Source organism: Nerophis ophidion, linkage group LG18 (assembly GCF_033978795.1).
Source record: "Nerophis ophidion isolate RoL-2023_Sa linkage group LG18, RoL_Noph_v1.0, whole genome shotgun sequence".
In the NCBI taxonomy this organism is placed as follows: domain Eukaryota; kingdom Metazoa; phylum Chordata; class Actinopteri; order Syngnathiformes; family Syngnathidae; genus Nerophis; species Nerophis ophidion.
Window position 1 is genome coordinate 27,652,356 of NC_084628.1, and position 21,349 is coordinate 27,673,704.

At 40.6% G+C, this 21,349-nt stretch overlaps 1 protein-coding gene across 4 annotated transcripts in view; it reads left to right on the forward strand.

Annotated features, from left to right (window-relative positions):
- The window catches only part of fndc3a (fibronectin type III domain containing 3A), a 177,526-nt gene that overhangs the window by 131,464 nt on the left and 24,713 nt on the right, over positions 1–21,349 (forward strand). For 3 of the 4 annotated variants that reach the window (XM_061877887.1, XM_061877889.1, XM_061877885.1), the window contains 5 exons: positions 3,608–3,664; positions 8,642–8,766; positions 8,919–9,093; positions 14,020–14,106; positions 20,523–20,661. In XM_061877887.1, coding sequence (XP_061733871.1) covers positions 3,608–3,664; positions 8,642–8,766; positions 8,919–9,093; positions 14,020–14,106; positions 20,523–20,661 — 583 coding nt within the window. The remainder of the gene's footprint in view (positions 1–3,607; positions 3,665–8,641; positions 8,767–8,918; positions 9,094–14,019; positions 14,107–20,522; positions 20,662–21,349) is intronic. The other variant, XM_061877886.1, reaches the window with a different exon arrangement.

The following is a 21,349-nucleotide window of genomic DNA, read 5'->3' on the forward strand; positions in this document are numbered from 1 at the left end:
AAACTAGTACACTAACAACTATGCTAACTATGGTATGCCTACAGTTACCATTAAGGAAATACCAAAATATGACACTATACCTGCCAATTTGGCTAAAAGCTACAATGCTAACATAATTATGCTAACAACGGCATGCTTACAGTTATTATTAGCATGAGTGAATTACCAATATATAGGACACTACCTGCTATATTAGATAAAAAATAGCATGCTAACATAACTATGCTAACAATGGTATGCTTTCAGTCAGCATTAGTGGAATAGCAAAATATGACACTGTACCTGCTAAAATAGATTAAAAAAAATAGAATGCTAACATAACAATGGTAATAATAGCATGCTTACAGTTAGTATTAGTGAAATAGAAATATATATGACACTATACCTGCTAAATTAGATATAAATTAGAATGCCAACATAACTATGCTGACAATGGCATGCTTACAGTTAAAATTAGTGTAATACCAAAATATGACACTACCTGCTAAATTAGATAACTACCATCCTAACAAAACAATGCTAATAACATCCTGCTTACAGTTAGCATGAGTGAAATATGAAAATATGACACTAGTTCAATTAGATAACTATTATAACATAGCAATGATATTAACAGCATGCTTACAGTTAGCATTAGTCCATCCATCCATTTTCTACCGCTTATTCCCTTTTGGGGTCGCGGGGGGCGCTGGCGCCTATCTCAGCTACAATCGGGCGGAAGGCGGGGTACACCCTGGACAAGTCGCCATCTCATCGCAGGGCCAACACAGATAGTCAGACAACATTCACACTCACATTCAAACACTAGGGCCAATTTAGTGTTGCCAATCAACCTATCCCCAGGTGCATGTCTTTGGAAGTGGGAGGAAGCCGGAGTACCCGGAGGGAACCCACGCATTCACGGGGAGAACATGCAAACTCCACACAGGAAGATCCCGAGCCTGGATTGAACCCAGGACTGCAGGAACTTCGTATTGTGAGGCAGACGCACTAACCCCTCTACCACCGTGAAGCCCCATTTAGCCCCGTTAGCATTAGTGAAATACGAAAATAGGACATTGTACCTAATAAATTAGATGAAAACTAGCATGCTAATGTTAGCATGCTAAAAAGCAAACTAACATATGGCAGGTACCAAATATTTTACCCAGGTGTATACCTGGAAAAATGTGTCTAACATTAGCATGCATCAAGTACCCAAATATGACCGGGGTGAACACTGACAAAATTAGCTCAAAAACGGTAGCATGCTCACAGGTATTATTTTTGAAGTAACAAAATAGTTGATGCTAAGGTGTATACCTGCAAAATTAGCACAAAAAAACCCCGACATGCTAATATTAAGATGATAACTATTCTGCCAATGGATGTGAAAAAATGAGCACTTTTGACATCCCTCGCATAGGATGATTGTTTGGGTTTTTAAGGACGTCCTCCCAGGTGTGTGCTCTGAGCCAAAGCAGCCGCGCCGCCTCAGCTGACCTCCAGATGAATTCAAGCGTAAGCGCTGCACAGCCGGATGTGCCTCGTTTGCAGATGACTGCAATAGAGAGAGCGGAACATGTCTGTCACGCAGCGAGCTGATCCTGGTCCTCATTTTTGTACTTCTGTATCTGGAAGTATTTATTTGGGACATGCTGGATAAAAGAAAACAAAACAGAACCGAGTAATGTAAAGAAAATAATATGATGTTTTCCAGCATGTATACAGTTACAATGTTTACATCACACTTGGGGCTGGGCGATATGGCCTTTTTTTGATATCTCTATATTTTTAGGCCATGTCCCGATACACCATATACATCTCGATATTTTGCCTTAGTGTTGAATGAACACTTGATAAATATAATCACAGCAGTATGATGATTCTATGTGTCGACATAAAACATTTTAGTTCACACTGCATTTTAAACTTTCATGCAGAGAGGGAAATCACAACTAAAACTGTATTTATTAAACAGTTATTAAGCAGTGGCACAAACATTTATTTGGGTACCGGTACCAAAACGCATTTTGATACTTTTTGATACTTTTGTAAATAAAGGGGACCACCAAAAATGCCATTATTGTCTTTATTTTAACACCAAAAATCTTAGGGTACATTACACATATGTTTCTTATTGAAATTCAGGCCTTAAATAAAATAGTGCACATACTAGATAACTTGTCTTTTAGTAGTACGCAATCAAACAAAGACTCCTAATTAGTCTGACAAATGCAGTAAAATATTGAGTCATTTGTCATTGTATCATTTTGTCAACATTATGAGGGACAAACTGTCAACATTTATTATAAATCCACTTGTTTGTTTACTGTTAATATCTGTTTACTTCCTATTTCAACATGTTCTATCTACACTTCTGTTAAAATATAGTGGTATTGATCCGATACCAAGTAGTTACAGGCTCATACATTGGTCATATTCAAAGTCCTCATGTGTCCAGGGACATATTTCCTGACTTTATAAACATTTTTAAAAAAGGGAAAAAGATTTAGTGACATTAAAAAATATTGATGTAATCATTGTAGTATCGATTAGATACACTATTGTACTTAGTATCATTACAGTGGATGTCAGGTGTAGATCCACCCATGGCATTTGTTTACATTGTGACGCTGGTGAGCTATTGTGTAGTGAAACATGTTTAGCTATCCTCGTACTTGTAAGAAACGTACTTTGTCACCATGGAGGCGAGGATTAGTGATTTAGAAGTAGCTAAAACACTGCCGACTGCGGGTGGATGTTAGCCGCTAGCTTGCTAGCCATGTCTTAAAGTACCTCTTCCTGAGGGTGTTTCAGTGTTATAACTTCACCTTTATCGTCAGTTGTTAAGCCAAAATGCGTCCGTTCTTCCTTTTCTGTCTACACAATGTCTGATTGTAAGTACCCTGTGTGTGCGCGCGCTGCCGAACATCCTCCTCTGCTCGTAAAACCAGCAATGTCCCGACGTGACGACTCGCAGTCATGCCTGGAAAAATAACAAATCTGACGAACCTGTACTTTTCAAGCAGGGTATGGTACCGATTTTGATTCATTAGTACGGCGATACTATACTAGTACTGGTATAGCTTACAACCTTTGGTGCAAAGTTATATTTCTCTTTTTTTTTCTGAGAAAATAAGTGTTGTATATTTTTGGCTAGCAGGTTATTTGCTTTGTACATCATAATTTATCTGTTTGCAAACACACCAAATCATTGAATTTCAATATTTTTGATTCAATGAATATAAACTTTATGTAATATTTTAACTGATCTTTCTGTAACATAGTTAGTGAATGTAGTGTAGTTGTTTCCCTTATTTCTGCACAATAACTCAGTGATTTTGATCCAGAACATATTGAGCTTTATTCATTATTGAACTTAGTTTTTTTTTTTACTTTTATTTTTATATAGGAATTCCAGTTTATTTTATTGTTTATTTTTACACCCAAAATGTTTTTTTTTTTTTTTTTTAATATTTCAGTGCACTCTGTCTGTTTGACTTTCTTCTGGTACCGAATATCATTATTTTGTTTTTACTTTAATGTATTAATTTCTGCTGTTATTCTTGGTATTAACTTCTGTGTGTTTTCTTCTGCACAAAACACTCATTGTTGGTTTCTCCAGCAGGCCCCATGTGACAATGGTTCCAAGGTCCAGAACTACATTCTTCAATGGGATGAGGTAATGTTGCATAGTTCATCCATCCATCTTCTTCCGCTTATCAGAGGTCGGGTCGCGGGGGCAGCAGCCTAAGCAGGGAAGCCCAGACTTCCCTCTCCCCAGCCACTTTGTCCAGCTCGTCCCGGGGGATCCCGAGGCGTTCCCAAGCCAGCCGGGAGATATACGGTAGTCTTCCCAACGTGTCCTGGGTCTTCCCCGTGGCCTCCTACCGGTTGGACGTGCCCTAAACACCTCCCTAGGGAGGCGTTCTGGTGGCATCCTGACCAGATGCCCGAACCACCTCATCTGGCTCCTCTCGATGTAGAGGGATAGCGGCTTTACTTTGAGCTCCTTCCGGATGACAGAGCTTCTCATCCTATCGCTAAGGGAGAGCCCCGCCACACAGCGGAGGAAACTCATTTCGGCCGCTTGTGCCCGTGATCTTGTCCTTTCGGTCATGACCCAAAGCTCATTACCATAGGTGAGGATGGTAACATAGATCGACCGGTAAATTGAGAGCTTTGCCTTCCGGCTCAGCTCCTTCTTCACCACAACGGTTCGATACAACGTCCGCATTACTGAAGACGCCGCACCAATCCGCCTGTCGATCTCACGATCCACTCTTCCCTCACTCGTGAACAAGACTCCTAGGTACTTGAACTCCTCCACTTGGGGCAGGGTCTCCTCCCCAACCCGGAGATGGCACTCCGCCCTTTTCCAGGCGAGAACCATGGCCTCGGACTTGGAGGTGCTGATTCTCATTTCGGTCGCTTCACACTCTGCTGCGAACCAATCCAGTGAGAGCTGAAGATGTTGCAATAGTAAATGTCCTTATTTTTCACCCAATTTAAAGAAGTACACATTAGTGTGTTATAAGCTTTGATGCTTGAAATGTACACCTTAAAAGTGCATTTAGTACACACTACTGGGAGGTTTGAATATTTTCATAATTAGCATTAAAAATATATATATTTTATTTGTCGCAATGGAGACGAGGATTAGTGATTTAGAAGTAGCTAAAACACTGCCGACTGCAAATGGATGTAAGCTGCTAGCTAGCTAGCCATGTCTTAAATAAATGATAAATGGGTTGTACTTGTATAGCGCTTTTCTACCTTCAAGGTACTCAAAGCGCTTTGACACTACTTCCACATTTACACACACATTCACACACTGATGGAGGGAGCTGCCATGCAAGGCGCTAACCAGCACCCATCAGGAGCAAGGGTGAAGTGTCTTGCTCAGGACACAACGGACGTGAGGAGGTTGGTACTAGGTAGGAATTGAACCAGGGACCCTCGGGTTGCGCACGGCCACTCTCCCACTGCGCCACGCCGTCCCTACTACAATATAGGGAGGATATCAATACGGGACTAAACTCTTGACAAAGTCTGTATTGGGGTAAAAGTTGACGAGTAAGATCCTGCTTCTGAAAATATATGTAGCACGTGTGGGAAGTTGTGTAAGTAACTTAAAACAGCATCATGGCCCTGTCAAGGCTGCATATCTGGGCTCTGACCATGCTAACAGATTTAGCCTGCTACACACCAATGTTGCTACACCAATTCGGTCAATGGCAATTAGCAGCGTCATTAGCGTTGGCATAAACATGATATAACACAAACCATTGTATTTAATAAAGCCACGTCAGACACACATGTATGACAACAAACATTACAAACTCACAGAAGGCACTGCAGATACTTTTTTATTGGTTCTTTGGGCGAGCTAGGTGGCTAAAGCTAACAAGTAAGGTTTCGCGTTGTTACCATGCGGGTTGTTTTTTTTAAACACACATAGTGTGAGGATACCGATTAAAACCTCTCAAATGTGACATTTCCTGAGGGTGTCTTAGGGTTATAACTTCAACTTTTTATCTTTAGTTTTTAAGCCAAAATGTGTCCATTCTCCCTTTTTATGCTACACGCTGTCTGCTTGTAAGTACTCTGTGTGTATGTGCTGCCGAACATGCTCCTCTGCTCGTAAAACCGGCAATGTTATGACGGTCAACAGTTTACAGTTTAACGTTATTGAAACCATCTAGGCTTGAAATACCAAGCTTACAGTGACCTTTACACTAGTTTTACCTAACATAGTAGACATAATAATAGAAAAGCCTCATAAAAATTAGATATAAATAAGATAAGGTGTCAAACTTTAAGCCCGCTACATCATTCCATGTGGTCTCCAAAAGCCTGGAAATAATGTGTCCCAAGTCCTTGACAGAAAAAAAAAAACAATTTCATGTCTTTTAAACTTCAATATCTAGTAATGTAATTATTGTCAACTTTTTTTGTTGATATTGAAATAAATACTCACATATGTCGCCAGAAATGGTACTTCACTCACGGTCAAAATTCTGTAGTCCCCTCCCCACTCTCTATGACTGAAGTTGTCGGATACGAATCCTAATCCTACTCCAAGGAACTTCAAAAGGCCATCGACAAGTCCTACTCTGTAGGGTTCTCTTGTTTATGCTTCCTGCAAGATGGTTTAGTAAGTAATTATGCCACATTTTACTGATGTCGATTCGCCAAATGTTTTTGTAAAGTTATGCAGCAATATTTTAGTTTGGAGTCCGGACAGATTGTTGGCTTTACCCTGCTAAAATGTCTAGCACGGACTACAATCCAAATAAGTATATATAATAATTTATTATATATGGCATAGGCCTACTTTGATGGCAAATCAAGGCCAATAGTCAAATTTAAAAGTTAAAGTACCAATGATTGTCACACACACACACTAGGTGTGGCGAAATTATTCTCTGCATTTGACCCATCACCCTTGATCACCCCCTGGGAGGTGAGGGGAGCAGTGAGCAACAGCGGTGGCCACGCCCGAGAATAATTTTTGTTGATTTAACACCCAATTCCAACCCTTGATGCTGAGTCAAGGGTCTCATTTTTATAGACTTTGGTATGACTCGGGGTTTGAACTCACAACCTTAGATCTCAGGGCCGACACGCTAACCGCTTAGCCACTGAGTCGGTAATGATGATCGTCACCTTTCTTTCAGCATAACCCCATGTTGCATCCAAGCTGACGCATTGCATTCTCTTCCGTGTATGCACGTCACCATCTTTCAGTGAGCCAACTCACGTTACGCAAAAAAACACGTTATGGGAAAATCATATAGCCTACTACCATGCCAATACAAAAAGCAGAAAATAATTACATGTGATGCATTATGTTGTGCCAAGCAAATACCACACCATAGGTTTTATTTGTCCAAAGTATATGTTGCCATGTCAATTGGATGACACAACAGGCATATGTTTCCCCTGTAAGCCTGTATGTTGATGGGGTGCTTAGACAAAGTCTTTTTTTAATACGCCCTCTAAATCAGAACTGTGCAGAATACGGCCCGCAGTTTAAGATTTTCAATCCGGCACGCCGGATGTTCTACATAATTTGTTTAAACCTTTAACATCAAAACTGTAGCCACCATTATGATGTGCAGTGCTGTTTTTAAATGGCCTCAAGTCTTGAGCTATAGAAAGTATTTCAATGGTCGAAATCTGCGCTTTTGAATGTTACAGGAGTGATTACGGTAATCTATGTCACAGCAGCTCAGACCAGGAACAAAGCAGAGTGGGCGGGGTTGGTTTTCAGAGCAGCCAGCCCCAAACGCGTGTGTCAGAAACGAATGCAGAAGCACATTTTTACGTGATAATATATCATTTTGTAGGTGTTTATTACACTTTTCATTCATATTTTGCTGTTTTTTAATTTGTTGTTGTTTGCTTGATTGTAAAACAGTGGTCCCCAACCTTTTTGTATCCGTGACCGGTCAACGCTTAATAATTTGTCCCGCGGCCCGGGGGGGGGTCCTTTTTTTTTTTTTTCTTCTTCTTCTTTTGTCATAAAAAAGGGGCGTTTGTAATTGTAAGTGTATATTGTGTTTTTTATGTTGATTTAATTAAAAAAAATAAAAAAACTTTTTTTTTTTTTTTAATAAAATTCTTCGGGCCATTTAATAAAAAATTATTTTGCGGCCCGGTACCAATCGGGCCACGGCCCGGTGGTTGGGGACCACTGTTGTAAAAGATACACAACTATGGAGGAGCTGGTCTGAGAAGTAAAAGAGGAGCGATGTTCATATGGTGTTAATATTCAGTGTTTTATTGTTCATACTATATTGTGAATCCAACTTTTTTGACTTTCATGTACATTTTTGGGTGAACCATTCAGTAAAATACTGTAAAATTCCATTCTGTTTTTTTGAGGTGGTCTGTCATAACTGTGTTGACATCTTTATCGGACATTGTGACTTTTGGTATTAGTGTTCTTGAAAAAAAATGGACCCAAACCCACACACTGTACAGCAGATTTTTACAGCTAAATGTGTATATATCATACATACACACTTACAACTAGGTCCCCCAGACACATTTTTTTCTCTCAATGTGGGCCACAAGTCAAAATATTTGCCCAGCTCTGCTCTAAATGCTACATTTTTATTTACACAATTTTTTTCAAGACAAAAGTTTTGCTTCACATAGGAAGCTCTATGCATATGGATCAACATATGAGAAAAAAAATTTCACTAAATATGTCAGAATTAGCTACAATAGCATGTTAAGTTTTTTTTATTATTATTATTTTTATATCTGCTTCAAAAAGAAGACATTTATACAACATGATTCTACTAACAGTGTATTAAGTGCCATTTCACCCCCCTAGTTTTTGATGAATTATAAGTCAAACTTGTTATGAATGTCATTTGTAATCACTGGTTTCTTTGAAAAATAGGGGTAAAAAAAAATCTTATTTTTTGTGAGAAAATGCCCATAATGAGGTTCTTTAATACGAAAAGCAAGCGTTTGAGCACCGAAATGGAGCAAGCAAATGATGGAAATGATTGATTTGGATCCTGCTGGGTGCTCTTAAAAGATTACAGCGTCATTAAAAAGCGTTTAGCATAAGATTTTATGGAGCTATTGTCAGCTCAGGGGTCTCTTAAGCAGCTTCTCCCAACACTTGTGTGGTGTGCAGGGCAAAGGCACGGGCGTGTTTGAGCAGTGCTACTACGGACCTCAGAAGCAGTACAGACTGACCAAACTCTCACCAGCCTCAAGATACTCCTTCCGCCTTGCAGCCAAAAACGACATGGGTGCCAGGTAGATGCCCCCAATTCCTAAACGGCTGCCATCTTGTGGCGTCTGTGTCCATGTCGCTGTTTGTTACTGTCAATGTGGCCATATTTGTGTGTGTGTGTGTCTGTCTCACACACTGTCTCTCTCCTGTCTCTTTTCCTGTCTTCCCTCTCCAGTGAGTTCAGTGAAGTGGTGGACCTGTTCACCTCATGCAGTGTGCCATTGCCGCCCTTCCCCCCAGAGCTGGAGATGGCGGGGGTGACCTGGCTGTGTCTAAGGTGGCAGCGGCCCAACAGCTCGCCCAAGGAGGACGAGGTCTACTACGTGTTGGAGATGGAAGAGGAAGGCTCGGTAAGCTGGCTCATAATGTCTACTATGTCGGGTGCTGTAAATGTGCTCCTCCACGTACATACTCCGTGTTTATTGCAAACGTTTCCTTGGGATTGAGAACCATGGTTCTTAACCTTTTTGAACTTGGAACCGAACCATTCCACTAGGTACCGAATACGAGGAGTGTAAAAAAAAAAAAATACAACATTTAATGAATCTCAACTCTTATTTGTAAGGATTCTTAATTGATTCAAAAGAATCCAAAATGAATTTAAAAAAAGTATATATGTGTACAAACCCCGTTTCCATATGAGTTGGAAAATTGAGTTAGATGTAAATTAGGGCTGGACGATATATCGATATAAACGATATATCGCGGGTTAGTCTCTGTGCGATATAGAAAATTACTATATCGAAATATTCGAGTATACGTTCTCACGCAGTTGCTTTTAGCTGCGGGCATTACACGCAGCTAAAAGAGGTTCTTTAATACGAAAGCAAGTCCTTCTCGTCTCTCCTTCTCACGGAGACTTAAAACAAGCCCGCCTTCTACATACGGCAAATACTGTCGCACGTGTAGCGTCATAACCTCTCGCCGAGCAGAGAGATAGCAGCATGGCTAACGTTAGCTGAGGCTGGTGGTGCAAGAGGAGCGGAGCGAGTTGAGTGACACTACAAGAGAGAGAAGGTGCGAAACTGATCACAAATGGAGGAAGAACAATTAATGACCAAAAAAACAGCAGGGGTCCATCATCTGGCGGTGGTTTAGCTTCAAGCGGGAAGATATTCAGCAGACAACAGCAATATGCAAAGTATGCAGCAGAAATGTTACTACAAAAGGTAGCAGCACTTCTAATTTGTTCTTTCATTTAAAAATTCCCCCACGGGAGAATGAAGAGTATTTAATAAATACAAATTTGGTCAATTGACTTAGTTGTGATTTCCCTTTGTGCATGAAAGTTTAAAAGTATTAATGCAGTATGAAGAATAATCTTTTAATGGAGACACATAGAATCATCATACTGCTGTGATTATATGCATCAAGTGTTCATTCAAGGCTAAGGAAAAATATCACGATATATATCGTATATCGCGATATGGCATAAAAATATTGCGATATTAATAAAAGCCAATATCGCCCAGCCCTAATGTAAATATAAACAGAATACAATGATTTGCAAATCCTTTTTCACCCATATTCAGTTGAATGCACTACAAAGACATGATATTTTATGTTCAAACTCATAAACTTTATTTTTTTTTTTGCAAATAATAATTAACTTAGAATTTCATGGCTGCAACACATGCCAAAATAGATTGGAAAGGGCGTGTTCACCACTGTGTTACATCACCTTTTCTTTTAACAACACTCAATAAATGTTTGGGAACTGAGGAAACTAATTGTTGAAGCTTTGAAAGTGGAATTCTTTCCCATTCTTGTTTTATGAAGCGCTTCAGTCGTTCAACAGTCCGGGGTCTCTGCTGTCGTATTTTACGCTTCACAATGCTCCACACATTTTCCATGGGAGACAGGTCTGACTGCAGGCGGCCCAGGAAAGTACCCGCACTCTTTTACTACAAAACGACGCTGTTGTAACACGTGGCTTGGCATTGTCTTGCTGAAATAAGCAGTGGTGTCCATGATAACGTTGCTTGGATGACAACATATGTTGCTCCAAAACCTGGATGGACCATTCAGCATTAATGGTGCCTTCACAGATGTGTAGGTTACCCATGCCTTGGGCACTAATGCACTCTCATACCATCACAGATGCTGGCCTTTGAACTTCACGCCTATAACAATCCGAAAGGTTATTTTCCTCCTCATTCCGGAGGACACCAAGTCCACAGTTTCTAAATATAATTTGAAATGCGGACTCTTCAGACCACAGAACACCTTTCCACTTTGCATCAGTCCATCTTAGATGGGCTAGGGCCCAGCGAAGCCAGCGGCGTTCCTTGGTGTCGTTGATAAATGGGTTTTGCTTTGCATATCAGAGTTTTAACTTGCACTTACAGATGTAGCAACCAACTGTAGTTACTGACAGTTGTTTTATGAAGTGTTCCTGAGCCCATGTGGTGATATCCTTTACACACTGATGTCTGTTTTTGATGCAGTACCTCCTGAGGGATCAGAGGTCCGTAATATCATCGTTTACATGCAGTGATTTCTCCAGATTCTCTGAACCTTTTGATGATTTTACGTACTGTAGATGGTAAAATCCCTAAATTCCTTGCAATAGCTTGTTGAAAAATGTTGTTCTAAAACTGTTCGACAATTTGCTTACAAATTGGTGACCCTTGCCCCATCCTTGTTTGTGAATTACTAAGCATGTCATGCAAGCTGATTTTATACCCAATCATGGCAACCAACTGTTCCCAATTAGCCTGCACACCTGTGGGATTTTCCAAATAAGTGTTTGATGACAATTTCTCAACTTTATCAGTATTTATTGCCACCTTTCCCAACTTCTTTGTAACGTGGTGCGGGACTTTATTAGAAAATTTGAATATTGTGATAAAGTCCATTATATTAACTAATGCAACTAAAAACATGAAAATGTCAAACATTCTGGATTCATTTCACATCAACTGAAATATTGCAAGCCTTTTATTATTTTAATATTGTTGATTATGGCATACAGCTTAAGAAAACTCAAATCCTATCTCAAAAAATGTTAATATTTCCTCAGACCAAGTAAAAAAACAAACAGATTTATAACAGCAAAACAAAATCAAACATTTGGTTGGGAATCCTTTTGCACAGATTACTGCATCAATACGGCGTCGCATGGAGGCAATATGCCTGTGGCATTGCTAAGGTGTTATGGATGCCCAGGATGCTTCAATAGCGGCTTTTTAGCTCATTTGCATTATTGGGTCTGGTGTCTTTCAGCTTCTTTTTCACAATACCCTACAAATTCTCTATGGGGTTCAGGTCAGGGGAGTTGCCAGGCCAATCGAGGACAGTAATGCCATGGTGAGTACACCAGTTACTTACTGGTGGTTTTGGCACTGTGGACAGGTGCCAGATCATGCTGGAAAATGAAATCATCATCTCCATAGAGCTTTTCAACAGTTGGAAGCAAGTAGTGCACTAAAATCTCTTGGTTCACAGCTGCATTGACTCTGGACTTGATGAAACACAGTGGACCAACACCAGCAGCTGACAGCTCCCCAAACCATTGCTGACTGTGGGAACTTCACACTGGATTTCAAGCAACTTGGATTTAGCTTCCTCCAAACTCTAGCGCCTTGACTTCCAAATGAAATACAAAACTTGGTTTTGTCTGAAAACAGGACTCTGGACCACTCTACAACTGTCCAGTGCTTCTTTTCCATAGCTCAAGTCAGACGCTTCTTCCGTTGTCTTGAGTTTAGGCGTGGCTTGACCATGGGAATACGGCTATTGTAGCCCATTTCCCGGACACGTCAATGAACAGTGGCTTTTGATACTTGGACTCCAGCTTCAGTCCACTGTCTTTGAAGCTCCCCCGAATTCTAGAACCGGCTCTTCTTCACAATACTGTTAAGGTCTGCGGTCCTCTCTCTTGGTTGTGCAGCGTCTCCTGCCACATTTCCTCCTTCCAACAGACTTTTTGTGAATGTGCTTTGAAACTGCACTCTGTAAACAGCCTGCTCTTTTAGAAATTTCTTTTTGTGTCTTACCCTCCTAATGGAGGGTGTCAATGATGGTCCCCTCGACAGCAGTCAGGTCAGCAGTCTTCTCCATACTTCTGATTTAGTTTACTGAACCAAGCTGAGTGTTTTTAAAGCCTCAGGGGGTAACCCTTGCAGGTGTTTCGAGTTAATTAGACGATTCAATTTATTAGTTAAATAGCCTGCTAGTATACTTTTTCATGATATTCAAATATTTTGAGATATGATATTTGAGTTTTCTTAAGCAGTATGACATAATCAGCAATATTAAAACGACAAGAGGCTTGCAATATTCCAGTTGGTGTAATGAATCCAGAATGTATAACACATTCATGTTTTTAGTTGCATTACAGAAAATATAGGACATTATTACAATATTCTGCTTTTCTGAGACAGTCCTGTATGTGTAGATTGAGGTATTGCGTTTCTGATTGCGAAAAGACGGTCATTTTTTCATTTTTGCATTCAAGTTAGCATTTAAGCTAGACAGTCAGTCCTTGAGTTTTGTGCAGAATTGTGCAGTCATTAAACATGTTTTTTCGCTAATTAATTCAAAACACTAATACTAACAACCGTTGGAAGTTTTACTGCGGTTCTTATCAATACCGTTAATGGACACATCCCTAGTTAGAGCTGGCTCAGTCTGCAACTGGATGTGACGTCACACGCAACCCAGGTACCGAAACATGGCATTGTTGGATTTTGCGTGAATCAGTGCCCGGTAGGACTGGCGGGATTCAGTCTCTATCCTTACAAAGTCTTCAAAGCAGAAGCGGGTTGGAAAGTATTCAGTAACAAATGTTTCTGCATCATTCAACTTATGGCGTCATGAGCTCAATGTTATGAATAATTGTGGCAACTAGGTGTCACCACTCCACTTCAAAAGCGCAAGTCTGTCATAAGGTTTGTATTTATGTCACTAGCTCAAACCTTTTCCATCATTTTCACAAAATAATGAAAGTATGTCCTATGATTCACACTGATACCGAGTCGGGTTGGTATCGGTGTCGGCCAATACTCAAAGGCTCCAATATCCGTGACCGTATCAGAAGTGAAGAAGTTGCATACATCCTGTTCCGCCAGTCAAGCGGCAGCGAAAAGGGGAAAATATTTGGTATTTAATTCATATGACGCTTGCAGCTTTGGCCTGTACACGCACGCACACACCTTCCTGAGAACATTCTCCTATCGCCGTGAGCTGTTTGTCTCTTGCGGCCCACCATGCTGTGGACTTGTAAGCCTTCACTCACCAGGGATGCTTATCTGCTTATCTTGTGTCGGTCCCAGGGTTACGGCTTCCAGGCCAGCTACGACGGCGATGACCTCTCCTGCACGGTCAAGAACCTCCACAGGAGTACCAAGTACAAGTTCCGGGTAAGGCAACACCCACCCCCCCCTCGGCAGCTTCATGACTCATCCGCCCGAAAGGGTTCTGGCAGCTAAAGCGTAAACAGGAGGATGCCGCTGCGCATCACTAGCGCTTCACTAGCTGGTCGTGAAAATCATGCTAGTGCTCGTTATCGTCAACTTTATTTCCAGTCCTTCAAATGAATGAATAACTGCATAATTGCACATATATCCGGGTTTCTGCGGGCCAATAAAAAGCTTTAAAAGTTATCAAATGGATTTTGCAAAAATTAACGGCAATAAAAAAGCATAAAATCTGACGCCCTGAGGCATTAAAAATGTGATATAATTCCCAATCTTCCGGTCAGCCCCATGACTCAAATCTGGGTCCTTCGAATAAGAGTGCAGCATGGTAGCTGCCGAGCTAAAAACTTGAGCCGTCAACTCGGTATCCAGCACTGCTTTTGAGGGTGTCAGTGAGTGAGGTTTGCCAACGTCCACTGGCTGGCATCTGTTACACACACATTAAAAAACATGGTTATTGTTGCGCGCGACCTGTCTTCCTCTCGGAATAAAATACAATGGTCAAATCCCAAATTCTTTTGGATGACATATGTTTGGTAAAAAGGAACCCAGAGACAGAATGGTACAATACCACGTTTTACTGAAGCTTCAGGTGACCAGCCCTTACAATGCAACCATAGCATCGGCAAGCAAAGTCTAAATCCACACAAAAAGAGTAGGATTATGTAGAGCAAAAACAGCACCTCTCGCCCAAAAAGGAGCGCTGCTGCTTCTTCAACAGAGATAAATGAACGGGCCAAAACAACTCTGTGAGCCAACAAACCGGAGTCATTAAGACAAAACAAAGAGTTTACTAGCAGACATAAGATAAAAGCAAGGAGGTCACGAGAAGACACACTACATGGGAAAATACTAGCTACTTTAACCATGACTTTGGATTAAAAAAAGAACACTTAAAAATATATTTATATTTTATTTATATATTTTATATTTTAATATATTTTTGCATTATACAGAATTTGATTATCTAAAATGTCCACATTTTCCTCTGAAAAACCAAAGCATGCGGAGGCCATTTTGTTATACTTTTATTTTCAAAACAAATTCAATGTGTCAATTTTTTTTTTTTTTTTTTACCTTTAGGGCTCCCTTCAATTTTGGTAAACGTTAGAGAGGAACTGCACTTTTTTGGGTAATTTTGCCTATTGTTCACAATCATGAGAGACAAGAAGACAGTAGTTTTGGGGGTTTTTTGCATTCTAACAGAAAATCCCTCTTGTTCTCGGTGGTTAGCAATGCAGCTAATGTTAGCATTCAACTCTACTTCTAAATCACTTAAAAATACATTCAAAAGCTGTCAACAATACTTTATTTACTAGCTACAACAACATTGTTATTGTAAGAGCAAACACTGAGAATTCTTTTTCTAGCGTACTAACACATCGGCGTGCTGCGGTATTAGCCGTAAGAGCTAGTTACGGAAAAAGATAAGCTACCTTCTAGAATAACACGAAACGCATTTGAATTTGTAATGCACAATACTGTGATAGAACACCAATCTGCACTGTGTGAAAAGCATGAAGAGTCATATTGCAGTATCTGTAAAGTATTATTTCATGTTTTTTTGGCACACAGCTAGCCAGACAGTATATGTACTGTTATTGTAATAACACGCATGACATGACGTGCCGCGTGATCGATATTAAAGTGACTCTCTTGATGGACAGTTGTACGTCTAGTGCAGCTGTGCGTGAACATTTTCTGTTGATTTTGGGTAAGCGCTCTATTAATGTCAAAATATCTAGTCTCCAAATTTCACATTTTGCACCTTCGAGTCACTTTCACCTCAATCTGCTTCCGTCTGCTCCAAAGTCTCACTCTCTTTTTAGTGCTCGCTTCTAGAAGCAGCAGTTCATCCTCCCTATATTCAGCTTCAAAAAGATAAGGTTGTTAATCCTGATTTGTCCAAAAAATAGTTGTCTTTGTTGTTGTTTACCAATCTGCTATGATTATAAAACACATAAGCGTTTTGAATCCAGAAGTAGGGAGACACTTTAGTTCAGCGGTCGGCGACCCACGGCTCCGGAGCCGCATGCGCCTCTTTGCCCACTCTGATGTGGCTCAGCTGCATAATCGCCGGCCTCCCCCGATTATTTCTGGGGGGTTCCAGATTTTAGTGCCTCGTCCGGACATCACTCGGGGCTATCATTCTCCGATTTTCACTCGGACTACAATATTGAGGGCGTGCCGTGATGGCTTTACTTTTAAAGTCCTCTACAACATGTCATCGCGCCCGCCTTTACACCATGCTAGAGATAGCTGCTTCCACAGTCACACGTACGAGATTGCAAGGCATACTTGATCAACAGCCGTACAAGTTACACTGAAAGTTGTGATATAAACAACTTTAACATTCTTACTAATATGCGCCACAATGTGAACCCACACCAAGCAAGAATGAAAAACACATTTCGGGAGACATTTCGGGTGTATAATATAGTCAGAAATGGTCATGGATGCAAAGGATTCTGGGTATTTGTTGTGTTGCGTTTATGTTGTGTTACTGTGAGGATGTTCTCCCGAAATGTGTTTGTCATTCTTGTTTGGTGTGGGTTCACAGTGTGGCGCATATTAGTAAGAGTGTTAAAGTTGTTTATATCACAACCTTTAGTGTGGCCTGTATGGCTGTTGAACAACTATGCCTTGCAGTCGTGTACGTTCATATGTGGACGCCACATACAACATGTTACCGGGCTGGCAAGCTGATTGTACATGTTGTAGAAGGCGTCAAAGGCAGTGGCTTCATAGCACGCCTTTATTATAGTTATCTGAGTGACCATCAGCAGATATTCGCGAGAGTGGTTGCTTTGAGAATTCGGGAACCTCCTGGAATATTTGGGAGGGTTGACAAGTGTAATGCTGTCAAGCGGAATTCATGTAAAAGTCGCGGACCGGGTGTCTAAGACCCTGGTTTACACATAGCACAAAGCAAAAAAAACTCTTTATGCTGTGTAATTTCATTTAAAATTTCATAAGAGGTTTGTGGCTCTCATTGTCTTCTTTATTTTGTGGAACTGGTCAAAATGGCTCTTTGAGTGGTAAAGGTGTCCGACCCCTGCATTAAAGTGTTTAAAATAAGTTGTATATTATTTTTATTTTTATTTTCAACGCTTACAGGGGAACTGCCCTTGGCTATGGTTCACAATGACGATGGATGTATTTTTTTAACGCATTCAAACCAGAAAATAAAAGTCCGCTCACAGCAGAGCCGAGGGGAGGTCCACTAATGTGCCCATAAAACCATTTAAAAAGCGCCAACAATACTCCATTTACTTTTTGTGACTTGAATATTAACAAGTGTTAGTGATATTATTATTATAAGCGCTTACGCAGACCAACAATTTATAGCAGCGCTGTGATCACCATCTTGAGTGCCAATGTTGACATCGAACTTAATTCTAAATCATGCCTCTCACCTGGGTAGTTGTGAAGGCTGATGACATATTCTGACAAGTTGGTACACTTTCACAGCCAATTTAGACCAGGATTGGCGAGAACCACACAAAAAGACCGGTTTCCTCGCGAGGATTATAATTCATTCTTCATCTAAATGAGTATATATGACCATCCTAGCAGTCTCTGTCCTAATGACAGCAGACTTTGTACAGTAAGTTATGTTTTATTTTGTGTGCTGACTCTCATGATGTCTGCAGTGAATAATAATCAGTGATGTTGAAAATAGAAGAAACGATGTGATGTTTTTTAAATTAATGCGCCGCATATGCTTAAAATGATCAGGATACGTAAATATTAAATATTGTTATAAATGTGCCTGTTACTACATTATTATATAAAACTTTAATGGAGGTGTTTGGATGCGTTTAAGGACTGGATAGGCGGATGAGGGGACCTTCCTTGGGTGCCACTTTTATTTGCGTTTACGTTCACGTTTATTTAGAATGACGTCATCAGAGCTTTGAATAATTAAATAATTCATAACCAATATAGATTTTGATTCATTATTATTTTTTGAGCAATGACCGTTTTAAAGAAAAAATGGCAGGTTTGCGTTATTAGAGTCAACATTGCAACGTTTTCTTGTTACATTTCTCATCTCTTTCATTTTTTTGTTTTTTTAATAGTATCTTTAAACATGTTGCCACGAACTTTAAATAAAAAAAGAGCTGCGGGCTGCAAATGGCTCCACGGCCGCACTTTAGACACACCTGTTACAGACGTTGAATCATTTTGATTTGGAAACCAGAGCTCGATGATTGACTGGCAGAACCTTTTAAATGGCTGTTGTCCACAGACGTTACACCTGATGCTTGCAATGCTACATCCTGTGAAGGTGCTCATGCTGTAGGGACAGCCCCAACAAGGAGGAAAAAGGGAAATGCACATTTCAGCAAAAAGTGTCCGGCTGGCTAACTAAAGCCTGTCGATTAAAAACCCAGAGAGCGTACCTCCAAACTCTAAGTGAACCCACATGCTATTAGCTAATTACAAGTTGGCAATTAAAGGCAGGCAGCAGTTAACTTAAGCTCTATTTCTTTGGTGTGACCAACAAAGACATTTCTGCCGTTGCCACCACAACTGGCAGCTGCTGCTACCACTACAGAAGAATAAATACATCAAAATAAATTGTCAGATTAAACAGTCTTGTGATCTAATTCACTAAAGAGTAACGGTTAAGTTTTCAACTATTCAAACTTGTTTATACAAGCTTTTGACTATATAAAATACCTATCAGCAGCAGGAAATTGGCATTAAATTAGTTTTAATGTAGTATTAAAAAGCGTTAAATTAGATTTTCAGAGACCTGCAGAAACCCTGTGTGCGCAAATGTGCAAAATCCATAGTGACAATCGTATGATTGTGTTTTAGCCCAACACCATAATTGCCAACGTTAAAAAATTGCAACATTAAAGCCCTCCTTCCCTCCTTCATTTGCAATTATCCAGCTGCCTAGCGCGAGGCGGCGCTGGGCGCTGAGGAGGTGTTTGTCTCGCTCCAGCATGAGGGTGAGCTGGACTCAGCGGGCTCAGCTAGATTACCTTTTTTTTCCTCACTGTCATGCTGAAATGCAAATGTCGCCCCTTCTAATCGCACTAGTGTTGTCGGGTTCTGTCGACAATCAGCCAACCACCGAAAGCATTTTTTGGAGCAAAGTCCAAGTTTAGGTTCTGATGAAAGTCGCCCCTTAATCGGTGTGGACCAGTGTACAATTCATTTGGTGGTACAGTAGAAAACAGACTTTTAGACGTACATGTGAACCATGTCCCTTCATTCTATGTCTCCCTGAAAGCCATTTTGTGCTTGCTCGTATTAATAAGATTGAGGAACTTCGCATCGTACCCCAGCAAGTTTTTAATTGTGATGAGAATGGACTTTCCTGGAAAAGTATGCCAAAGCAGATTTAATTTCACAGCGGAGGTAAAGACAACGGGCTTCTTCCCCTCTGTTTGCCCCTTTCTCTCCTCGTGAGTTGCCGACGCTAATGTATGTGGGTTTATCTAAAATGTGTATTATTGTAGTTAGTTATTGTATAGTTATTATTTGTGATTTCCAATCATTTGTGAGGGCACAATGGGACTTCTCTTTGTATGCGCTTACAGGACAGTTGAACTTGTCCTTGTTGTTTTAGATTCATCACTTCGTTATGTTAGTCGATATACAGTACTGTATGTCACTTTATCTTTTGCTCAAAGTGTACAAACCTTTACAAAAATATGGATTTTTTTTTACATTACTTAGAAGAAATTTGCTTCGTTATACAAACTTACTGTAAGAACCAATGAAGTTGGTACATCGAGGTTCCACTGTAATTTGCAAAACTTTTCGGTTTTCGAACTTTTGCACGTGCAAACCATGTCTCTTTATTTTGTGTCCCAATGGAAGCCATTTTGTGCTTGCTCTTATTAATAAGATTGAGGAAGTCTGCTTCAAACCCAAGCAAGTTTTTAATGACATTGGACTTTTCTGGAAATATATACCAGTGCAGACTTAATTTCACAGTGCACACACACGCTTCTCCTTTCCTTCCTCTCGTGGGCTGCTCCTTTGCCGACGTTAATGTACATGTAGTGTGTGTACTGTAATGTAGTGTTTTATTGTATCAACATAGTTGTTATAGGCAGACTTTTGGGATTCCTGATCATTTGTGAGGGCACCAAACAAAGCAGGAAAAAAAAACTTTTGAAAATAATAGTCAACCGACAGAGGAGATGCTCGCAAGACAAGGTATGCTTGCAACTTTTAGCATAACAAGAAGCTGAAAGAGACAACCGTTATCTCCCATTACTGGCAGGTGGAGGTAGCACTGTATTAGTGGAAAAAGTAGAATATTGTTCCTGTTGTGTGTCTTGTACTGCATTTTTATTCATGCTTCACTTCCTCTTCTCATTTTCCTCTTGCAGGTGGCGGCTTACAACTCTGAAGGCAAAAGTAACCCCAGCCCGGTGGTGGAGTTCATCACCAAACCAGACAGGCCCAGCTATCCCTCCAGGCCCGTCATCAAGGGGAAGGTTCTACCCACCACTTTCAAGTTGGCCTGGGGTGAGCAAAATCTGGCATTTTGACTTGGAGACTGTTAATATACAACATCATTAGTAGGGGTATCCCTGTCTATTATCTGATACCAGTCCGATATCAACACAAAAACAAGTACCAGATAATATCGACTTGCATGTAAAATTTGCGATACAAGCAGTCCCGCAGCGTGTTTACTTGTGTGCGATATCATGCGCGATACAACTGTTCTGCAGCGTGTTTACTTGTGTTAAAGTTAACGTACCGATGATTGTCACACACACACGAGGTGTGCCAATATTTTTCTCTGCATTTGACCCATCACCCTTGCTCACCCACTTGTGTGTGATATCATGCGCGATACAAGCATTCCTGGAGCGTATTCACTTGTGGGATGTCGTGCGCGATACAAGCAGTCCTGTAGCGTGTTTACTTGTGTGTGTGATATCATGCGCGATACAAGCAGTCATGCACCGTGTTTACTTGCGTGTCTGATATCATTTGCAGCACAAGCAGCCCTGCAGCGTGTTTACTTGTGTGTACTTGTGCGGTTTAGCTCGGTTGATAGAGTGGCCGTGCCATCAACTTTAGGGTTCCAGGTTCGACCCCCGCTTCCGCCATCCAAGTCACTGCGGTTGTGTCCTTGGACAAGAGGCTTTACCCACCTGCTCCCTGTTCCACCCACACTGGTTTAAATGGAACTTATATATTGGGT